Below are 24339 nucleotides of genomic sequence, written 5' to 3' on the forward strand. Positions count from 1 at the left end.
ACTTAATTCTTACTGGATTTAGAGCACAGCGCTCGATGAGCCTGCTACCGCGGTACGCAAATAAACGGTATAATCTCGTTGGAGTCTCCCGAGGTTGATTAAAAAAAGGGAAAATCCGATTCGAGACGGCTGCATTTGCTCTGTTTACTGTTGAAATTAAATTTTGTTGGCCTGCTTAATGTAAACCTAAGCTTTAACTAGATTAGTCGTAGAATTTCTCTCGGCAAAAAGAGCTTTAAGAAAAATAGAAAATAGTACGTTTACAGGTATTAGAACAATAGAAATTTATTTTAACATCGCAGTTGCGAGAGTTTAATCCATTTATGTCTGATTAGCCGAGCTAAGCCCAAGCGAGGTTTACTACTGGACTCTAAATCCTTTTAGGCGTAAGTAATAGATTTTAGAGGAACTATAATTAACGCTAGGAACGTCCGAGAACCTAAGCGTAGATCAATTGGTATAGTGGACTATACTGTATAGGTTTTGAATTAAAGCGGCGATTCCAAAGGCGCCGTTCTCCGAAATTCGTGTGTGGGGATTTTCAACAGGCCACCGACACGCGTCGCCACAAACTTAGCTCTCTTTTTTTGCTATTTTAAGAGCCTTAGGAAAACTAACTTTATTCCAAAAAATAAGTTTTCGAAATAAAAGAATTTCAAAGAGCATTAGGGCCTAATTTAGGGTCATTGTTATGAAATAAATCCTGAATAACTCTAATCTTGGCTAAGTATTTTACTGGAGTAATGCGCTGTTATCGCCGACTTAGATGTCACAAAACCTTGTTATTGTAGTAAAATTTAACCGATTTAAATGAAATATTGAATGTAACTAGATCTATTAAAAATGGACGGCTACTTACGTATTTGATAGTGAATAAAAATGAAAAAGTTAAAAACCACTTTAATAACGTAATAAAAATGAATTAGTTAAACATCACTTTAGTTACGTCATAAAAATGAATTAAAATAAATAAATGTTTTATAATTAAATCATTTTTATTACGTAACTTAAGTAGTGTTTAATTAGTTTTATTCATACCTGTGAAACTGTACGCATAGACGCACAAATTTTAAATTTACATCGGTGGTATGATATATTCGAGGTTAAAGTTCATAGCAGGGAAATCTATGGGAACCTAACAAAACATTGAGTATTTTTAGATATTTTATTTTTTTACGAAAAATACAAAGCGCCATCTCGTGGTCTGTTCTATAATAACCTCTTCACGCGGGTTAAGGTTCAGAGACTATAAGATATTTTTGTTACCAAGTTTATTTTGTTATTTTGGTCTATATAGATACATGCTTGGCCAAAAAATTGTATTGTAGATATGAATAAATCCTAGTAAAGTTATTTTTTATTTAAAGTTTTTGAATTGTTCAGACAAATAAAAAGGAAATAAATCTTGCAATTTAAAGCGAATTAAGTATTAGAAACAAAAGCCCCTCTTCAAACAAAATTTGAGCAACAATCCATCGCCGTAAAACAAATTCCATCCATATTTAAATTTAAAAGAAAAAGGGGTGCAAAAAGGATAATAAATTCTCGAATTCCCGTACGAAAATTCAAAAAATTGGGAAAAAGAAAACGAGCAGATGAAGATTTATACATAGTTAATTTTATTAATTGGGATTAAATTTGGACGAATTCCCTTTTAAAAGTTCCCGTCTTCTTCAAAGAAATGGTGAGGTAATAAAATTAGTTTATTTAATCTTCGGCGAGTTTCGAAATATTTGCTAATATTTCGCCCTAATTAACGAAACAACGGGCGCCGAGGGACTGAGAGCCCGGAGTTGGAAAATTTACGATCGCGTCTGAAAGGAGCATTACCGGAAACGGGCGCAGACTCGCTCCCTCCCTCCTTTCCTTCCTTCCATATAACAGACGAAAGATGGTGCCAAAAAAAACCCGGGAAAAATCGCTCGCAGGTACCGGAAAACAATGGCAAACCTCTCAAAAATTATGGCGTTCCATAAAAATACACTCTAACAACAATACGGTAAAAGGGTTTATCGAGGAGGAGATGAAAAGAAGACTGCCAGCGGAAAAATCTGGGAAACGAATGGATACAGCGGCGCTTCTCTAGGACGCGAAAAGCAACGACGGGACTAAGGCTTAGGCGGAAAAGGTAGCGAAATGTGGCCTCGAAACCCTGGCTGGAATATTTTCCTTTAGCCCAATAATTTAAATGGGGAACAGCGCCCGGGGACAGGGAAACTTTAGATTTTGCAGCTAAACTTCACCCGTCAATACCCCTTATATATACAAAGTCGATGTGGCGCTTTTTCAGCTTAAATTGGAAAACGGGGGACCGCTAAGGAGGGAGGGGGGGGGGGCACACGTGACAGAGCGCGACTATCTAGCATCCGTTGGCTTTAGTCGGAGTCAACGCGCTTATCTTTAATTGAGGGTCAAAGTTCACTTCATTAGATTTTTGGTCGGAATATTTTAAAAGAGCCGGCGCCCACCGATCGATAGGGTTCGAGGCTGTGGCGACTAATACTTCCCTGCCGAGCTGCGGAGAAGCCAGCCTGCGGGGAAAAGCGGAGATACGAAAGAGGTCGACGCCGAGTATTCCAGCGAGCGAGCGAGGATGGCGGAGCAGCGGCGGAGTAGGGGCGGACGAAGGAAGAAAATAGCGGTGGCTGATCACCCAGGATCAAGTCTCGAGAGGAACATCAAACGTCGGAGCTAATATGCCCAGATCAATTAATGGGGGATTTCGGTGACAGGCCTTTCTCTCTACATACAGAGCGGGCTCATGGCGTGGCGCGTGATCTCGATTCCGAACCCCCCCCCCCTTCCGACGTTGCGGAAGTCCGCCTAACGTTGCGGAGCCATGACACCGTGTTCCACCGCTCCTTCACTCGCGAAGTAAAAAGACGAAATATTGGCGAACATACGCGACATAAGGCAGCCTATAGTAGAGGACAGTTCCTTTCAAGCATTACATACGGGGCTTTTCAATCTCGAACAGGGATGGAATCGTATAACGAAGGGAAATGATTGGTTAAGTTCGTCAGAAGTCAAAACGCCAGTAATTAGGTTCCCCCGACCAGCGGAAACTAATTACGTTTACTCTACGTGGGGGTAAATAAGTAGGGATTATCCGATTTAAAAATAGGTTTTCGGCTCGCGCGCTAACCCGCTTAGCCCAATCGCAATAGGGGAACGGGAATCTCAATGAACTTTATCAGATTAAGTTTCAGCGACGGTTGACGAAAAAAAAAGTGCCGGTAAAAACGCAATTTCGAGATATAATCCCCTTTTCAACTAGCGCTCTGAAATATGTTATATACGGCCGTGGTCTTAGGAGGAAATTTAGGCCCCTCCAAAAGAAAAGAGGGCCTACTTGGTATTTATTTCGCGATTCTCCAGCCTGGCGAAAGTAAAAGAAGCCGACAGCGCGCCACGTATACATTTTGAATACGGTTGGAGTTTTGCGGGAAAGCCTCTCACTAACGGTGCTGCTGTAAATCAAATAGACGCGATAGTGCGCGTTCGCTGGAAGTAAAGCGAACGCGCGCTGGGTGCGAGAGCCTAGAGGAACAGTCCGGAGATACTCGCCTTACACGATGTTAACCGCAAAAATCTAAAATGAATAATTCAGTTCTTAAGTCGTAGTAGCGACCACGACGGCATTTTCGCCATGAGCCGCCATAGATTTGCCACATGTAGAATAAAAACGATGGCCGACTACAACTAAAATAAGAGGGACTAAATCAAATTTTAACGTGGCGCGCGCTTCAAAAATAAGGGGGAGAGAGTATCCTCTCGGCATAAGGAAACGGGCCCCTCGAAAAAACCTTTGAAAAATGATGAAAAAATGCTCAGTCACATATACCCGTAGTCTCTGCTTGGCCCGAGAAACGGGAAAAAAATCAACTTTTCTCTCTTCATCTATCTAGTTACGAGGTTGGAGGGAGTCGGTTCACTTTGCTAAATGGGAAGACGTAGTCTGCTACATTTCACGACTCTGACACCTTGTTCTCAATCGATTTGGAAATGCGGCGAGATGGTGTTTTGGGAGACCGGAAATAAATTATAATTTCGAAACATAAACGTGTAAGAAATATCAATACGTAACGCCTGTAGCTAAGTTATCTATCTTAAAAATTCGGAAAAAAGGGAAAGAGAACCAAAATATAGATGTAATTTAAAAATGGATTGGAAGAGTATTATTGGAAATAAAATCTGTCGAGGTCAAAAATCCTCAAAGACGAAAAAAATCGATAAAGGAAAGGATTTCCGGAGAAAAAGAATATATAGTTCATTGCTGTTAAAAAAAGGTTTCACGTTACCAATAAATTTTTAATCATTTAGCGATTATATGTAAGTTTTTATTATTTTTACTGGACGGGGGTTTATCGCCTCATTAACGTATTCATGAGTTATATCAAAGAGCAACGAAAATTATCCTTGCATTAGTCGCTTTTAAAATGCCAAGAAACGATTTTTTATTAATAACTAATTTTACACCTTCTGCAAAACGTCCACGGTTTTTAAGCAATAGATATACGTTCCAATTTTAGTCTAAAACAGTGTTTTCAATTACAAGATTTTTCAGGCTTTTTTTACGCGCTTTTAAATCAAAAGAAGCCTATATCAAATACATTTAGATATCTGCTGCTCGTGACAAAAAAACCGATAGAGAAGCTTCTCGCGGTTGGTTTTGACCCAAAAGAAAAAATCTTGATTAAAAATGCGCCTTAGAAGTGAAATGTGGATGCTTTCTTGAAAATTCAATTTGTATAATCACCGAGAATTTATTCAATGTTTTGTTGAAATCATCATTTTGATGAATTTGTAATAAAACTTTCGCGAAAACAGCGTAACACAAACTCATGAATATTAAAACTACGGAATCAAACAAAATATTTACAACTCAAATAGAGCCGTGTTTGCGAAATGAATTTCTAATATACAATTCTCTCAAGAGAGATTTTAGTAAAACGTAGACCAAAAATAGGCGAAAACGCCTGTAGAAGTGTTCCAACCGCTTCGCTTCCCCGGCTTACAGGAAAAAATACTACGGATCAATCTTTAAAATAGAAGAGCCGACTACGTTATATATATATATTTGTTAAAAATTACTTTAGCCAATGGCATTAATCGATCCTTTTTGAAGACGCGGCGAATTCTTGTTTACTGTTGATTACGCTCAAATAAAAGTATTTGGAAAATTGGGTAAACAAATTAAGAGCGTAATGGGGTTTTCTTGTCGACAAAGGCTCGCGAAAGATGGCTCGGAATATTTGACGGTCGAACGGAGTAAGGGAAAGTAGTTCTCGGGCTATTAAGCCGAGAAACCACCCCAGTCCTCGGCCCAAACGTGGAAGAAGCCGTTTCCAATTCCAAAACCTTAAATCCCTTCTCTTACACGTAGCTCGCTCTACTTGAGCCGGAGAAGAGCGGGAGTGACGTGCGGAATCGAGGCCGGGGGGGGGGGATAGGCTCGTTACGAGGGAACTAAAGGTCAAAAGCCCTCGATCGTCACCGCCTTGTTAGTGGCAAAGCCGCCGGAGCAACGACATCGCGACACAATAGTCAAACGAGATCATTGCTCGACACATTCGGGCGGAGGATTCGCTTAAGAAGGCGACGCGAACCCGCGCGGAGAGGAAAAGAGTTAAGGGAAAAGTTTTGACGTTTTCAATCCGTTCTGGCAATCCGCCGCCGTCAGTGAGCTCCCTGAGGGGATAGCTAGGGAAATTTCCACCGTATTATTTCCAAAAGCGATGTTTGATACTAGACGCTATATACGGGAACTTGGGACGCGAAGGTACGGAGAGCGAGAGGAGTTTATATTAACCTCGGAATCGGTTCGGTAAAAGAGTTTCTGGCCGGGATACGAGGATAGAGGGCCGGTAAAAGGATTAGACGCTTCGGTGGTTTGAGATAAAAAGGAAAAAGTATAGGAAGAGGCGACAATTAAGCGAAAAACTTAACCGTCAAAAGCAAATGAGCGAAACTATTTAAAGGGTCCCCGGATACCTGACCAAATAGGCGCGGCAAACTGCGCCAAAAAAGTCGAAGCGAAGTAGAGCCCGCCAAATCTCCCGTGGATCCAAATTGTCACGTAAAGCGTTTCAAAGGCCAACTTTGGAAAAGATCACGCGAGGGACTTTCCCTTACGAGTCCAATGAAGTAGACGGGACGACCCGCGCAGCGAGAGTCGCTTCCGAAAACCGCTCTTCTCGCGGAGACTCGGTTTATCGATCTACTCGCCAACGCCACCGCACCAAGAATGAAATCGCCAGAGGAAAGAGAGAGGAAGATCCAGAAACCTTGGCAGCTATCCCGAGAACTACAACCAGCCGACGTTAGCCGACAACACCGGAACCATTCCCCCAAGGCTTTGCCTTCAGCGTAGAAACACTACGCGGATGGAAGTCGCTTTTGGAAGCGAGAGGGACGAACGAATTTAAAGGACCGCCGGCGATTTTCCCACCATCTTAAGCGTTCTCCATCCAATCGTATTCCAAAGGAAAAATTTCCAGGGAAGTTTTCGCGCGCTTGCCTATAAATACGGATTTGAATTGCAGAAACGGAAGAAAAGGAGAGGGACCAGTTCTATTTCGCGGTCGTACGTCGCTACTTAGAAATAAACTCCCTGGGTAGAAATCCCGAGAACTAGGTTTAGCGAGCAACTCCGTTCTCGACACCAAACGGAATTTAACGCGGGGAGAGCCGAGAACCTACCACTGGGTGCGGGAGCCTCCCTTTTCCGTATTTCCCCCTAATGTTTGCCTTTCTCTTTTTGCCCTCACTCCAGTCGCGCACTATTTGAACTAGGACGGGTCAGGGGACCGTTTTCCCAATTTTTGAAAGTAACTTTCCAAAACGAGCCACGCGAGTACACGGTAAACCTGAGAGACGTACGCGCTGGTAAAGCGAGAAGAAAAATTGGGTGGTGGCGAGATGAGAGTGCGGATGACGAGGCGCAAAAAATAATTTACCAACGCGTACCTTTAAAACCATCGCGCTTGATTAACTTGGCGGAAAGACCCCCCGAACAGGCTTAAGCCACCTATTCGAGCGAAGATATACAGACTTTCAAAACGCCACCGAATTCGTCATTAAGAATTAAAATTGACTATTGTGAGGGTAAAAATGGCGGAAAGCCGCTTACGTCCAATTAAACAAAAGGCTACTGCTCCGTAAAATATTGTTTTGACACATTTGGTTTCCCACTCGCGTGGCATCTTTGCAAATATATAAATAAAGGGGCCAAACGATAAATCAACCTTCGAAAGAGAGAGGCGGACCGAAAGAGCCTCCAGACCGTACGTAACGATTTCCCATTTAAATTCCGCCTGAAAGACAAAATCTAAACAAGAGCTCATTATTAAAGAATAAAAGTGGACATGGTGCGCTCGCCCCCCCCCCCAATCTCTCTCTCTCTCTCTCTCTCTCTCTCTCTCTCTCTCTCTCTCTCTCTCTCTCTCTCTCTCTCTCTCTCTCTCTCTCTCTCTCTCTCTCTCTCTCTCTCTCTCTGGCGATTCTTACGCTCCCTTTGATGCGGCCCTAGCCTCACTCGTACGGAATAAGATACGTAGAGGGAAATCAAGATGAGACCGAAGGAACAGATTTTACCCTCCCAACCACCTTTAAACCTAACTATCGGTTGACTGGAATAACGTTGCGCATCTTCTCTTTTCGCGTCCACTGGCCTCGAGCGGAATTGCCGAAGAGAGAAAGAAGCAATACAATTTTCAGAAATTCGACGGGTCGAAAGAATATGAATTTAAATTGTATACGAGAGGGATTGGGCTCGATTGGAATGTGTCTGTCGGACGGATTTGGGAGATAAAAGCGAAGGGAACTTTTCTTCGAGGTGAAGTCCGTCCGTTGGTAGGTGGTACGAGGACAGATTTATCAAAGAGGAAGAAGAACTGAGAAGACACAGCCAACATCACACGCTATGCCGCCATTAAATCAAAGGGATTGGCCTGGAAAAAGTAGACCGGAAACACGTTGCTCTTCCCCGAACTTTATAACCCCGAAATTCCCCCTTTTCTCCCGCGAACGGTCAAACAATCTCCGACGGAAGCCAAGTCTTTCTTTCATTCGCCTCTAGAATCTAACTACCAGGTACTTCATAAAGAGTGGACTCTTTATCCACGTGCTCATTTGAGAACACTAAAATGGTACTATCTTAACAATTTGCGTATTCGTAACTTCGTACGAATCGCGGCGAGCTTCACAAAGAGCATCTATGTGCTGCGGCTGGAACACTTTTACAGGGGTATGACCTATTTTTGGGCTACTAACGTTTGTTATTACCAGGAATGCATTTATTGTGTGGTAACAATTTCTTTCATACGTTGTTTGTTGTTTCAGAATTGTTCGTATCGATTCTGTTTGCATTAAACATATTTTTTTAACCGGGTCGAGCATTCGAAGCCATTAACAATGTGATGAACTTCCTTCCGGAAAGAACCCAAGAAAAGTTATAGGATAGGGGAATTTAAACTTAAAAAGTAATAAATAAAAAATGCACAAAAAAAAGTAAAAAATATTATAATAAAGAAAGGGATGATATTGTTTTTTTTTTATTGTCAACGATGTGATTGTGTAATTTGTATATTATTTAGTATGTAACGATTTGGCTGAGGAAGGACCACGGTCCGAAAGCTCCCGTTTTTATTGACTTGGTAATAAAGTAACAAATTTTATTCTATACCCAGTCTTTTTAACTCTCATTATTAAATTTTAAAACCATGGATCATAATTTTAATATCTATAATTACTATATTAGTATCACTTCCACCATTTGAAGTTGAAAGTTTTAGCTGTAGCAGGAACAATAATATGGCACGTAATCAAGTACCAATATTGATTGGACTATACTAACTCAGGTTAATTTCCCGTAGTACTGTAGTCTATATGCTATTGTACGGTGTTGACGTTTATTCGGTTTTACCCAAGTATACTAACTGCGGCTTATTTAACTCTATTCCCTCCGTGTATTGACGTTCTATCATCTATGGCTCAGAATAATAGAAGGTTCTCAATTGGCGTTATTCCTATTACCCTCAAGCGGCGATTTTCAGAAGCTTTCGGGTGGAACGGCGCGAAGCAGACGCTATTTTAACAGGGTTGCCATGCAATTTTCGTTCTAAAGTTATTTATTTCGCATCGAAAATGTATGACAGCCCGGTTTTCCAGCGACTAATTAACAGGGTTGCTGTTATGTCTTAACCTCTAGCTCTACATTTTCGGTGTGAAATAAGTAATTTAGAACGATAAATTCATGGCAACCCTGTTAAAATGGCATCTGCTTCTCCATGTTCCAATCGAAAGCTTCCAAAAACCGCCGCTTGAGGGAAATAGGAATATTACACCATTTTAGTTTCGCTATCGACTCGCATGAGATTAATCAAGTCATTGTAAGTTCAGGTATGGATAAACTTATGGTAAAAACACAAAGATATAAAAACCAACTAAGGTGATTGGAAATTCAACTTCGATTTACGTTTTATATACATTTAATTTATATTTATTTAAATCACGTGTTCCAATGCCAAATGCCAGTGTGGACCGTTAAGCTCATTTTATAATAGTCTTAGCCTCATAGGTCTTTGGAAACCAATTAATTTTTAAGGGTATTCCTTAGGAGTTTGCTGGCAACCCTCAACTGAAAAAATCTGGCTTTTAATCGCAATTTAAGTCAGTTTGAATATTGACCAATGAAATTGAGATAAACTAGGAATGCAATCTGGCATTAAGCTATAGTGTGAACGCTATTATTGAAAAGTTTAATGTCGTGCTGCTTCTTACCCGTTAATTTTAAGTGGGACGTGTTGTAGAGAGTGAATCACCAACTTAATGCGCAGGTCAACGGTCACTGACGTATCGAATTGGACCCACAAACTGCTTTGAAATTAAATAGAAATTATTTGGGATGTTTAGCATTCTCAAGAAGTATTGACAACTCTTTAAAGGGACTATGAACTAAATCGAAAGATCGTCTGTTAACACTCTCCGTGACTTGTTTTTTAACGTAACTGGCGCCAATTACCCCTAGCTTCCGTTAAACCTGGTGGCAGAATTTTGAAATTCGTTGATCCACCAGAAATATGGTAGTTTATACTCCCTTTAAATGATTAGCCTTTTTTACACAGAATCTCTTAGGGATGCCGCCGTATTTCACATAACTCTCCAAGAATTAGGCTTAGAAGGGCCAGGGATATCTCAATCCAAAGGTGGGGTGGCGGAATGGTTAGCACTTACGCCTCGCAGCAAGAGGAGCCGGGTTCGATCCCAGCTTGTGGCACTGGGTGAAAACTCGGAACAACTTCTTCTGCGTTGAGTTTGCAAGTTCTCTCCCCACTGGTTTAAGGGGTTTTCCCCGAGTATTAGCCTAGCTGATTATAAGGAAATATCATGCCCTTGGTAGCCCGTTAAGAACGTTTGAGATCAGGGAACACAATTAAGTCATTTGCTCATTTTTGTGCTATATTCGACTTTAAATCAACATACGTTTTTACATTAAGACCGACTTGGTGGAAAATTATATTTTTAGTTAGTACTGATTATCTTTGAACTTCGTTTTCGGTGGCATTAAGAATTTTTAAGTGAGATTTCTGGCCAATTCGCGGAACCCCACAACCCGCGTACGCACTAGGCCAAAACTATTCGCTCGCTTTGGGACGAAAAGAGTATACCTTTTACCCCAAACTACCAACTTCTTCCATAAAATAACAGCCAAACTGTATTTCCTAAAAAATTACTCCAAAACTAGCGAATAGTTTTCGCCTACTATTGTCATATTTGAATTTCGCACCTATTGAAACAGGGGCCATCTTACTCAAAACAACATTTGCGTTTTGCTACCTTATTTCCAAAACCAGGTAACTCAAAATATTTGGTTTGTCTAAAAATTAATTTAAATTAAAGTGTTCGCATTTCGCTACCCTATTTCCAAAACTAGGTAACTCGAAAAATACATTTTTCGATAAAATTCCTCTTGGGTTTATTAAGTTAATGTACAAAATGAAAAAAAATTGTTCAAATTTAAATTTAATATTTAAAATTTATTAATACGTCTGGGGGATTGTATGTAGTAATAATAACAATAATAATAAAACACTTTTATTTACGGATATTCCTATCAGTTATTTTAAACTGATTTACATAGGAGTAAATTGACTTGAATGTCCATGACATCTTGTTCTTCTTGCCACCTCAATCATACCCCTAGACGTATTTAGCGGCTATTCTTGAAACTCGGAACACGATAAAGTCTTAGTAATTGTATTTTACCTCAATTAGCAAATAGTCTTTAGTATAAGGCTTCTTTATTTTAGTAGCCTGGGTTTATTTACAAGGATAGGTTTGTTTGGGGTTTAATATTATCTGATAACGGTTAAACTATGTCACTTTTTCAATTTAAATTCGATTTTATTTATCTTGAATATTACACTACACAGGAATGAGTTTTACGTAGAACGGTAACGGAGATGCTTTTAAGAATTTGATACGGAAGGGATATAGGCACCATTATTTCATATTAAAGCTGTTTTTTTGAGAAAGGGGCTGAGGAAGCATGACCAGGAAAAAATAAACATATTTTATCTAGACATCGTAAAAAAATCATATCCAAGCCACGAGGAAAGACTGTAAAAATGGAAGGAAGCCAATGCACGCTATGAGCAATGCGATTTTTCCGGAGCGAATAGTTACGCTGGAACGGTATACATCGCCATATTTCTCTGGGCCGTTTTTAAATTAAAATTTATTTTTATAAGGAGCAGAAAAGATATATAACCCACTTCCGATATAAGAAGCTCCATGCTCAAGTTTTGGCTTATAAACGGCTAGAAAACTCGCTAGCCTACTTTCTATATAAGGAGGCTTTCCCTGATCCCAGCGCCTTTTCTCTATTACAGCTATTTATTGAAAGGGTTCCTTCTCATCCCCCATTCGCATAAATGATTCTTTTTCAGGACGGATGAAGAGAGTATACGTCGGGCGGTCGGAGGGGGCGGTCGGAGGGGACCGGGAAGGGGACGAGAACTGGATTGCTTTTCTTTTTGTCTCCTCCGATGCCAAGAAAAATAGATCGATATGATTTATTCCGCGCCATCAACATAAATTTCAATTTTTTGGACTAAAAAAAAGGACGGGATAGGGCAAAATCGAGAAGAAGAAGCGGTAGGAGAAACCGGGAGACTTTTGGAGGATGCGTATAAACAGACGAAAATTCCATTTTTATATTTTTTCTCCAATTTATTTCGACAAAATTAAATTATGAAAAAAAAATAATCCCTTACGTTTGCGCAGAGCCGGCGATCAAAAGTTCAAAGTTGAAGGAAAAGATAGAAGAGAGTTAATTTGAAATTACACGCGGACTGGTTATAGGGGTATCGAGGGATTTCGGAAAAAAATAGACCGTGGAAATAAAATAAACCACTTTGACGTAAAAGGATCCTTACGATTAAAAGCCCGGATTAATTTGCATTAAGAACGGAAGTTTATTTACCAAGTCCATTCTAAATATTTAACCACAAATTAATATTCCTAGATACGCAAATATACAACTTAGAGCCAACAGTTTTCACAGAGAGATGTAAATAGTCCACATTAACTGTAATCCTCGCTCAATGAACTTAAGCCTCCGCAAACCATGTTTTACGAGATTTGGCAATGTCTAGAAGAGGAACGCTGCGCCGCGAGGTTTACCCTCTATTAAATTTAAATCTATATTCTACAATTTCGAGCACATTTGGGTTGGGAAATTTTACGATTTTACCCGTAAGTATTATGTAGTTGTAAATTAAATTTCTGGAATTTTCTCTATATAGAGATTGGGTTCCAAATGGAATTACGAGTACGTTTGTACACGCTAGAGGCGTCGTCGGAGTTTAGCTATGAAACAATCATTTAATAAAGGCTGGCGCCTATTAGTTTGCCTACCATATATACGACTAATAATAACAGGAATCGCGATATATTCAACGAAGCTTGTTCTAGAGTTGTGACGGAAAGCCAAATCTGCAGATCGTTATTTGAACAAGCGTTAAACCTCGGACACGGACCTTATTGAATTAACGAACTTCTTAAATTATTACTATGTCATTATTACGGGCTCACTTAAAATTCATTCGCTTCACTTTCCAGCCCGGTATTTAATAAAATTACGCCGCAACGCTCGAAATTGATCACGAGTACAAAATTTACATACGCACAGCGCATTCTCCAAGCGCAAAGACAAAGCTACGCGGAACCCAGATTCAATACCTGCCTTACTACATAAATTATTGGCTTGATTTAGATTGGAAATTACCGCTTTTAAAGTAACTAGAAGCTGCAGATTTCAAATTGCCAATACTTATGGAGACCCGGAAACCAGAGACCCCAGTTGGCATTTTACCAAAACTACGATACACGCGCAAAAATTTCAACGGTGTAAAATACAGTATTCTATTTTCAATAAGTCAATGTGCTCTTAGTATATTGTACGATAATTTATAATTATTTTAAACTTTTGTCTTTTGATAAAATTAAAATTTATCGACCAATTTCGTAGCGAAGGATCATTGTTTTCGAAAATCGATGAAGTTGGTACCGTATTTTGATTTTCAAGAACTGACAGCGCTGTCAAAGACCCCTTGAAACGGCGGAATTTAGAGACCTACTGATCGGAGAGCAGTTCTTCGAGTGGAGGCGGTATATTACGTGTCATAAAATATGACAATTTTTGACGTCTTTTCCGGTTTCCAGCGTCCAGTATCTAACCTCATGGACCGGAGACTTACTACGGAGATTGAAGACCGAATACCAAATCTTCCAGTTTAAAGCAAAAGTCTCGGTGACCTTTGGCATACCTTCGATCCCCCACCTTACGGCATAGCCTAAATTAAGATAGATCTATCTCAATAACGGAACGTACAACCCGCTAACAAGATTTCTATCGCGTTTGCAAATAGCCTACATACAAATCGATGGGAGATACAATCATTAAAAGTGTCTGAAAAGCCTATCCACATTACAAAGCGGATTTCCAAAAGAAACGGAAAAGGCGACCGATTTGTTAGAAGTAAAAATAGAGGGCGCTACGTAGAAGTCTAAAAACAACAAAGAGCCGTCGCGGTCTAAGTAAGGGCCATAAAACAAATTTCACTATTAACGTCGGCGAATAGCGCCTAGTCTAGACAAAGAGGAAATACTCGGAATAGGCTTCGAATTGTTCTAGTCCACTACCGTCATTAAGGCCATTGTAGTTGGTCAGTGAAGAGATCAACTAAAGGGTCAACTCCTCCCACACCCGGACCGGCAACCGCGAAGGAACAAAAATACACGAATATCTGGTAACCTTTAAGCCGAACCAGCGCTGATAAAGGCCAGTGGAACGACCGGAAAAAACCTAACAAATGGAAGCAATTTTAATCTTATACGTCGGATTATAAATTTGGGTTACGAATAGCTGGAAGGCGCAAAGAGACGCTCGAGCAAAAAAAATGGAGAATAAAAGTTGGCTCTAAATTTAACGTGGCTCGAAACGGGCAGAGTAGAGTCGCGTTTCTGGTGGAAATAGAATGCATTTTGGGCTAGTGATCTATAGAAACATAACGGCAGCCGTAAAAGTAACTGAGATGGAAAAGGGGTAACGAACACGTCCAAAAATTGTATTCCCGAAGGACGTTATGGCGTTTTCCTCGTCCGAAAAAGAGAAACTAAAGGCAGCGCCGCTCAGCAGAATACTCGCCATAAAATTCTACGCGCCTTGAAATGGAAACTTCGGTCTTTCCGAATCCAGTATAGTCGAGAGTTTAAGGCACGCCGAATTTTGGCGAAACTCATCAAGAGAGAACGCTTCGAGTTCTACAATATAGGCCTCTCCGTCGCTCGCGCGATTCTAAGCGAAGGCAAAACCACTCATTCAATCGCGCGCGCTTTTTTCCAATCGCCTCGCCTCGCCTCGCCTGGCGTACTAAATAAAAATAAAACGGAAGGAAAAAGAAATTTATGACTGCAGGGACCTCGGCGAATTTTTTTGTTTGTTATGGGAGCTATTACTGGAATATACCTAAAGACTCGGCGTAGGTAGTAATAGCGAGCGAGGAGTCTAAAAAGCCATTTTCCGTGTAACCTCCATACCGAAATTCGTATTTCCCCGGTTCGCCGAGAAAAATAGTGGCACACTTTCCAGCCCTCCCCTTCCCCCATCATTGCCCCCCCCCCCCATCACGCGTCTGGCGGCTGATTTGACGAAAGCGGATTTTTTTGAAAACTGGATCTGAAGGCTTATTTTTTGTGGATGGTTTTTACGTTATGTCTTACGCTTAGTTTCTAATAGCTACTAGAAGCAATTACATTGGGGGAATTAAAAAAACGGGGTTAAACATCTATGGTCCCGCGTGCCGGATACTAAAAGAGGTCTGGTCTGGTCCCTATAAATTGAAATCACGCGGCGGAAAGAAATTATGGGGTTTCGGGGAAGAAATTTTACTAAAAAAAAACAAGAGACAAAAAAAGAAAAACAAACAAGCAAAACAGCTGGTTCTGATAGTTTCTTTTGCGGGACAGGGGGCGCTCTTAAATTGCATCTTAACACGAGGCGGCTTCAGATTCGAGCGGGTAGAAAATTAAATTTATTCAAAATTTATGTTTTTTACAAAACGTTCAGATATATCTTAAGCGGTTTGTTGATTTGAATTCAATTAAAATTGCTACTAGTATGCATTACATGATTATCAAAATAAACTAAACCATTAAACTGGGAATATCTGATAACAAGATGTCACAGACATTTGAATTCACTCCCTGTCTGCTAAGTATATCTTGCATTATAAAGTTAAATTTTGAACAATTTTTCAGATTAATCTATTCATTAACGGTATGAATGCGTTATAGCAAGCTCATTCAATCACCTTGTCTATTTTTTTGTATTGAGATACACAAATATCGGTGTCAACCCGAGGCCTTAGACACCAGCACACACACAATAACTGATTAATCAAGGTGAGATATGTGTACCGGCCACGCCAACGGGGGGATACGTGGGGACAGGGGTGGGGACACCCGTGGCGGAAGTATCCGACCACCCGTTGGGGGATTGGTAGTCGTCCTCACACGGCCTTCCACAAACTCTGCCTCCCGGACGCCTGGGATTACAGGAGTGAGCCACTACTCCCGGCATCACCCTGTCTATTAATAAACTCGTAGTGTGATGGTGTAAAATATCGCTTTCCGGTTTCAACCTTCGGCCGACGGCTCTTTTTAAAGTGCTATTTCGTTTCAATCTTCGACAATCCGGGTAAACAATACCCTTGTAATAGATATACGCAATAAACGCCAACAATAGGTGTTTCTATAAAATACCGGAGGTCAACTTTAAATGTGTTCAACGGCGCTAGCTGTAGTTATTGAAGATAGAGAGCGCGCGCTGTAGTTTCTTTTATTGGTAGATTGTAAAATTGTCCGAAAAAAATTAAAGCAGATAAAAAGCTATTGCTATAAATACATGTTCTCTAGCAATATTAGAGGTTTCAGTACAAGCTAAAACTTCCCTTTTGCAAATAAAATTCTAAACACGCGTTTTAACCTACAGTATTTCGGACTTGCACGAAGAATATTTATTTTACTTTCTGTGAGCAGCTCCGTTTGAACATTTTTATTAATCGCTATTTTCGCTCAATCGCAAAATATTTTGCGTATGATTCCTACTTAATTGCATTGAAGTCGGACGCCATATTTTTGTGTTTAAAGATTTATGAATTCCCGCAATATAATCGTAATTTAAAATTAAGATAAATTAAATACTAAGAAATGAAGCTTTAAACATAGGTCAGAATAGGCGAAACTATAATGTCAAAGGGGGAATGAAAATACTGGAAACATGTGACTATGTAACATCATTTTCTCGTGAATTTATAAACTCTAACCCGTAATGGTATTTTTACTTGCTACTTGGTTCTTGAATGTTGCCATAGAGATGCAATAAGTTCGATAATATCATAAGTATGACACTAATTGATTTCGATTAATGATAGTCTGTCGTTATTGGAAGTTTTGGAACCGGAAACTTGGTCCTTCTTACTCTCATCGTTAGCGAAATTACGGCCAGGCTAGTTTCATGTCTGCAAAAACGTATTTAGGTCTCAACTTACTACCAAATTAGTCAATTCACTAGTCAGTAGTTAATTTTACGAAATAAAAAGTTGTCTTGCCCAACTTGATAAAATGTTGCTCTTACGTCACAAAACCAAGCTTTATGAGTATATTTTGGGCACGAGCGATTTGTGCGCGCTAAAAAAAGTTATATTCCTCGTGACTGTAGCGCGCGCTCGTAGACTTGTAAAAGTAAGAGACTGTGACGTAAAAGCAACATTTAAACAAGAAGGCCTCAGCCACATAATATTTTATTTTGTCATTGGCAAGACAGAATATTATTGAAAATCTTAGCATTGTGCGAATAGGAATTGTTATATTTATGCCCAGTATGTTACTTATGATCAGACCAACACAACTTTATATTTTAGGTTATCGAATCTATAATTTTCAATAGAAAGCTTATAAAAAGCAAGTTTCGGCTCCAAAGAAAACCGTTTGAATGCTCTTCCTTATTACACCACAATATTCCGTAAGGTATCGCCCTCTATTGTATCATTTTATCAGCTGACGAGAAGCTCTTTCCACTACAATATTTGTTGATGAACATGATTTAGACGTGTAGGATTTCATCTAATTTTGGTTCAACTGAAAAGATATTTATTATAGATTATGATTAAAATTTAACGCTAAGATTCGTTCATAAGACAGTGCAGAATAAGGACCCTTTACAAATATATGGCAGTTATTTAGTCAGCGTTCGTAGGCTTTGTGACTTTCAACTAATCGATCCTGACAAATTATAGTTGGAGGAGCTACCGAAAAGCACTAGGTAGAGCCAACATTTCCTTTACTAAACGTATTCAAATTTCTAAGAAAATTTCGATGAATCACAAAAATTAGTAAATCCTAGATTTTGGAAACCCGATTGCGAAACTATTCGGACAGCGAGAGTTAGATATTTCCTATCGATTGATGATTCATTGATAAAGTACCCTACTTACCTTATCGGTTCTGTAGAATTCTGTGAAATCGCAAAATGGACATTCTAAGAGTCTCCAATTCCCGAAATTAAAATAAAGGGATACAGAGGATGTGCAATTTTCTATCGATTGGCGAATCTTTACCGTTTTAACCCTAAAGCTATAGGTATCCAAAAGCACTTGAAATCTTAAAAAAAACGGGCTTTGTTAGTTTGCCTAGCTCGGTGCACGGGGATTTAAAACAGGCCACCGAAACTCATTGGAAGCTAGCTCTAAGCTCAGTTTTTTGGTATTTCAAGCGCCTTGGGAAAACAGTTTAACGCTTTAAGAGTTATGTCCAATACGGTGGCGGTGGACTACGTCATAAGTGAAACTAAAACACACAAATCCCCCAGGATTGTAATAAAACCACGATAAATTTTAAAATAATTAAAATCCCACGAATAACTTATAAGCTGTCAAGAAATAAACGAATATTTTTGAATATAGTTATATTGAGTTCAGAATTTACAGTTTACGATAACATTTATTTAATAATCACCAAAGAAGAAAGACGTCATTCGAAAATGACTTCAGGCAAAAATTGTTTGATCCCTCCCTGTAATAGAAACTGCATCTTCGTTTAGAACAAATTGCCTCAAGGCAAATTACAGTTTTGAGGATAAGTGCTGAAACTGCTCGTTTTTTGTTTAAATCTAAAAGAAGATTATGCATTGCAATTTTTCATAAAAATAGGCTTAGATAAAGAATAAAGACTAAGATCTGAAAACAGGAAAAAATCACGAATTTACAGGGATATTTATTGGACAGATGGCTGACTGCGTTTTATCAAAAGTGAAAGAGGAAGATCATAACCAAGTTAAATATTTTTCCGCTTTTAAGTAATTGCTATCTTTAAAAAGTCAAGTATAGTGACATCACCTACGAATGCGAAAATGGTATGATATATCAAGGAAATTTCAACACAGTGACAAATTTATATTTTTTCATTATCGTTCACACATTGCACACTTCTACATTACAGTCTATTCTCTAACACACTCGCACAGTTCAAGTCCGTTTCTCCTGTTAGACGTAAATTAATTAATTAATCTAACTAACTACCCGTTTAAAGGCATTAAAAGTCGCTCGATGACTTGGGCCTAAGGTGGTGCCTTGGCTATTAGCCTAGCTGATTATAATCTAAACCCCAAAAAATATTTTAAATGTGGCATTATTCCAAAAAATAATGTACGTTATCCAAACTTAGACTACGATGTTTTAAATATTTAAGACGATTTAGCAAGTGTGATATAAATTCTCGGGAAAATCGTTGAAGCGGTTAAAAGGGATTGGCATAGCTTGACTGGATGCGGGGAATTTTCGCGGGCACACACAGACTCCCTTCTCGTAATGTCAGAAGGGTTTTACGGGCCGTGTCTTTTTTTTTAAAGAGGAGCTGGAAAAGCTTTACGAGCATAATCATTTCTGGGCAGGTTTCGAGGGCACTTTTCGTTTATTGGGGGCTATTTGGTGGCCACATCATGACAAGCATCCGCGGTTTAGCTTATATTCACCAGTTTTGCCTTACTAACTTACGAACGGGCATCGTCTCACCCGGACGAAAAAAACGAGTGTGCTGGGGCCCGAATTTATATATACGATTCCAGGGCCGTTACGACTGCAGGCGCGAAACCCCCAAGAATTCACCGTCGAAGATGGCTTTACGAATTTGGCCCTTCTACGGACGTCGTGCACTTTCTTTGATTGCGCTCTTTTTTTGTCTGGGCCTTCTGTACTCTCACTTATACTCGAGAAGCTCGATGCTAGGCAGAAGCGTCATAAAAGATGGGCTTTTCGTTCAAACGAAAGCTTCTGGCCTCGAATTGGCTTTATCCGCTTTTTTTTTCTATCTTCATCCGCGTCTTCCACACAATTTCAGTTTTTTCTTGCGCCATCATCCTAAAGCCATTCCGAGTTTTCTCAGAGAGGACGTAAAAAGCCAGAGTAAAGCATTTTCAAGGTGAATCTCCGTGTGTCCAACAGTCTCGCATTTCGCGAATATAAGACGCTTCCTTGATTATTGTTTGTTTCCTACGAAGCGACTTGGCAGTAAAGGCCAAAGCGGGACGATCAATTTCTACCCATACTATCAAAAACAGTCTTAGTCGCTATAGAGTCGCGGTACGTGAGAGTTACGAAATATACTTCGAAAGTGACTTTTATTAACAGATATATCCAGTTTTCTGGCCTTTTATGTTGCTATCTTGTATAAGAACCGTCGCGACAGAGGCGCGTTGAAATCCTAAATTTAATCATTTTCTATAGAGCAACTCTTAGATCGAGGCTCGGGTCTCTCTTAAGGCTAGTTCCCACTAGGCGAATTTTTGAGACGAATAAAATTTTCGCGCAACGAAAGAAGACGCGTTTCTTCGGTCGCTGGCGAAGCGGTTCTCACTTTAGCGCGAAAATTTAAAAACGCTGAAAACAACTCGTGCGGGTTTTTAGTAATGTTTTAGGCCTAACATAAAACATCAGTTCAAAATGAACCAAATGGATGTTCCTGTTGATAATTTCAATAAATAAACGATTCTATTCGTGAGATAATTACCTTTACTTCAGTATCTTGGTCAAGTTGGCTGAGCCACTTTTCTAAAGACCTAGGCTTAATAAGTGACGGACGGGAGCGGAATAGATCGAGGGAACGCGTTTTCTGATTGGCTGAAGCTTTTTATCGCCAAGGTGTGGACGTCAAAAAATAGAACATTCGCTAGATACCGCGGAGACGCGGCTTTAGCGGCGAATTTGAAAAAAATCGCAAATTTTATTCGCGAGCGTCAATTTTCAGTGGGAACTAGGCTTTACTCAAAGTTTTAAATTTGAGAAGAGGAAATATAATCTAAAATGGATCCCGACTATCAATGATAGTTATAAGCACCGGGAGAGGAAACTTTGAAGCAATTAAGAAGGACGATCATAGAGAGAGCTAGCCGAGCTTGTCACCTCGTAAAACCTCTTACCCGGCCTAGCTCCGGCTTGATTCCCGAGAGAGAATTTCATCCTCAGCCCATCTACTTCCGAAGCGACACTCTCTCCGTAAGACCCGTTGAGTCTTATATATGCCCGTATAAATATATATTTCATCCGTACGAGTTACTCCCACAAGCGCCCACCTTCTTAATGAAACAATTAGAGGACGCGTAACGCGAAGAGGGAGACGGAGAGAAACGACGATGATGCCAAAACCGGGGAAAACTGAAAACAAGAGGACTGGTGGCGGTGATGGCGGCAAAATGGCTGAAAAGTACTCGACGCCTGCGAGTGGACAACGAACGTCTTCGTCGCGGTGAGAGCCGGAATGAAAAGGAAAAGCAGTTTCTCTTTAATTATGAAAAGTTCGCCGAGAAGACGGAAAGAAAAGTAGGCTCGAGATGCCCAACAGAATCCTTCATCCGAAGACTTCCAGGCCTTCATTACGGATGAGCAACAAAACACATTAAGAACGGCAGCGCAACTCCCGCCCGACTGAAAGAAAGACTCTTCTCGGGTTCAACTGTCCTCTCGTACCATTTTCGTCAATGTACTTCGCGCCAACGGGGAAAAGATAGAAAGGAGACGAACGAAGATGGGGTCTAGGGAACCTTTTTTAAAAAAGAAGTATGGAGGCGTTCTTTTTGGAAGGCCGGAAGCGCCTTTTCTATCCAGTAGCTGGATAATTACTGAAATTTTTAACCTCACTATAACGGCATTGGGACGTCTTATGTAAAAACGCTGTACTAGCTAGAGCCGCTTGTAGCTTTCCTTCCTCGCTTTAACGCGAATATCAACAGTAATTTTATATAATTCGTACTTCGATAAGTTGTAATTTTCCATTCCGTAGAATTTTATAACGTTAACCCTTCTACCGAAACGTAAAAGTATTATATTTCTCTTAAATAAACAATCATTAATTCAAGGATAAACGCGTAGTTATAGTCTTGTTTGATTAACTGAGAAAATAAAAAAGCAGCTGGTTCAGACCAAATAGATAACGGTGAAAGAGCGTAAGCCGTAATTTAAATAATCGGATAAGGTGGCAAGGTCGTTACGCGAGCGACAAATAACAGAAGATAAAATATATCCACGAGAAACAACTATACACACTAGACGAAATTAATGACGAAGTATTTCCTGTAAGCCCGTACGCGTACTGTAAACGACGCTGGCTCGGTTATCAAAACAAGAAATTTCCATTAATAACAACTGAACAGGAAAAACTGAAATTAATATCCTTATCTTGGTCGAATAGAATCGGTAAGCCTTGGCAATCTCTTTTCACGCTAGAGAAAAACCCTCTTTTCGCCGATAGTCGTATTTATATCCTAAAGGCGTATCAATGTTATTTTTGTAACCGTCATCAAATGAGAATTACGACTAGGCTCCGTATTCACCGGCGAAAGGGTAAAAAGGACTCGGTCAAAAATACGTAAAAAGGGCTGTTTTGCATAGACAGCAAACGCAAAATTTTTTGCCGTCTCAAACCGTCGTAAATACGCGAGCATTAAGATAAGAGGTCCGAAATAAATGTTTTCCAGCGGCTTTGTGCCGAAAAAGAGGAGGACCCGAAGAAAAAAAGATAAGTTCGGTCGAAGTAGACTAGCGTGGTCGTGCTACTACAGTTTGCAGACCACTAATATTCTCGAGTAAAACCAAAGAGCCTTATCAGCAACTTGTAATGTCCTACGTACACTTTCGCTTTCTTTTTCCCGGTCTCTTCCACGCTGTAGTTTCTAAAGAGGACTACTCGAATTCGGTATTTGGCCAAAGTGACGCGCTCTCGCTGAGAAAAAAAGAAGGACATAAAGAAGTAAATGATAGAAAAAAGGGGAAAAAGCGACGACTAGATAGTCCGCGACTTTGGAAAACTGCAAAAAGGGGCTGCGAAAAAGCGAGAGAGGATTCCATTTATCTCAATAATTAACGAGGGGGATTCCGTATATGTATGGGCTAAAAAGAGTAGCCTTCTTTACGCGTCGAAGAAAAGAGAGCAGGATGTCCATTCCCATCGTAAGTGGTGTAAAGTAGTATCGCTGTAAATAGCCACGCCACGGAAAGCCGAATCCCGAAATAGATCTTTTTCCATTTGCAAAAGAACAACAAATAATAATGACAGTCGGGTCTTTCCTTTCGTTTATACCCCGGCGGTATCGCAAAGCCAGCCCAAGAAATGGGACCTTTGATGAACGGTACGCGGCCACGTGCTGATTCATCCCAAAAACCAAATGAAAACGCAACAGTGGGGATACGTACTCGGTAGACAGACTAGAGCCGAGTCTTTTATGACAAGGATTGCTTTTGGTCACCCGCAATAACGGAATATATTCATTTGGGGGAATACCCTGGACCAATCCCCAGTGTATTTGCGTGTATACGTAACTTATAACCTTCCCTCGTATAGCCTGTATTGGCGATACGTCCTCGAGCCCCTTCCACTACTATAGTAGCGAAAGAGACGGGAATTGAGGAAAATAAGGGCTAACGTTCCCTCTCTAGTCAGGCGGAGTAGATTCCAGCCCCCTCTTTTATATCATTTGATTCCTTTATGAAGACGGCGCCGTAGCTTCCCAGTAGTCTAGCGTCGAGACCGCGATGCCAATGTCGAAGAAGACAGTGAAATAGGAGTACCATTTTTATCCCTCTCTCGGTTGGTCTCTCCGCGACGAAGACCCCAACCGCGCGTAATGGAACCGTTACTGAGAGCCGCGTTTTAAGACGAGCTGCCTATACGGGATCATTTCGGTACATAGCGCGAGAGAGGAGAGTGAAAAAGAGCTCGGTGCACTATCTCGGTCGGCCGAGGTTGTCAAATGAAACGATGTTTTATATCGGCGATCCCCCCAAAGATGACGCGATGCCGCCGTCGGAAGAAGAGGCTGGAAGATCCAGGGATCGCGATAATACCGACAAAGGTGATGTCGTTAGTGCGATGACGCCGTATTACCGGAAAGGTGCCTTTGGAGCGAGGAAACTCCGGCCCATTATGAGAGCGGCGGGGAGTAACGGTGGATGCGACTATCGAGAAACTAAACATTTTAATGCCTCGCCGAAGGAGAGGCCCAAGTTTCGCAAAGAACTTTTCCTAATAGTATTATTGTTCTCGTGGAACGCAGTAAAAGCATTTAGGACGTTCGGTAAGAAATCTAGATATAAAAAAATGTAAGCCTAAGCTATTTCAATTAAGAATTAATAATATTTAGCTATTCTAATACCCAAGGTACCGCTTTAGGTCCGAGTCATCGAGTGACATTTAATGTCATTATTTTAGATTAAACTGTGTAAG

At 40.3% G+C, this 24339-nt stretch overlaps 1 protein-coding gene across 4 annotated transcripts in view; it reads left to right on the top strand.

Annotated features, from left to right (window-relative positions):
- Positions 1–24339, top strand: part of LOC149932466 (neural cell adhesion molecule 2-like) — a 93237-nt gene that overhangs the window by 23360 nt on the left and 45538 nt on the right. Inside the window, exon 1 of one of the 4 annotated variants that reach the window (XM_090155392.1) lies at positions 23636–24190. The exons of 2 other annotated variants lie outside the window; for them this stretch is intronic. In XM_090155392.1, the coding sequence (XP_090011518.1) occupies positions 23875–24190 (316 nt within the window). In that variant the 5' untranslated portion in view covers positions 23636–23874. Of the gene's footprint in view, positions 1–23635; positions 24191–24339 lie in introns of those variants that run through there. One more of the 4 variants, XM_090155389.1, reaches the window with a different exon arrangement.

This window comes from Leiobunum rupestre, chromosome 8 (assembly GCF_980474605.1).
Source record: "Leiobunum rupestre chromosome 8, qqLeiRupe1.1.hap1, whole genome shotgun sequence".
In the NCBI taxonomy this organism is placed as follows: Eukaryota; Metazoa; Arthropoda; class Arachnida; order Opiliones; family Sclerosomatidae; genus Leiobunum; species Leiobunum rupestre.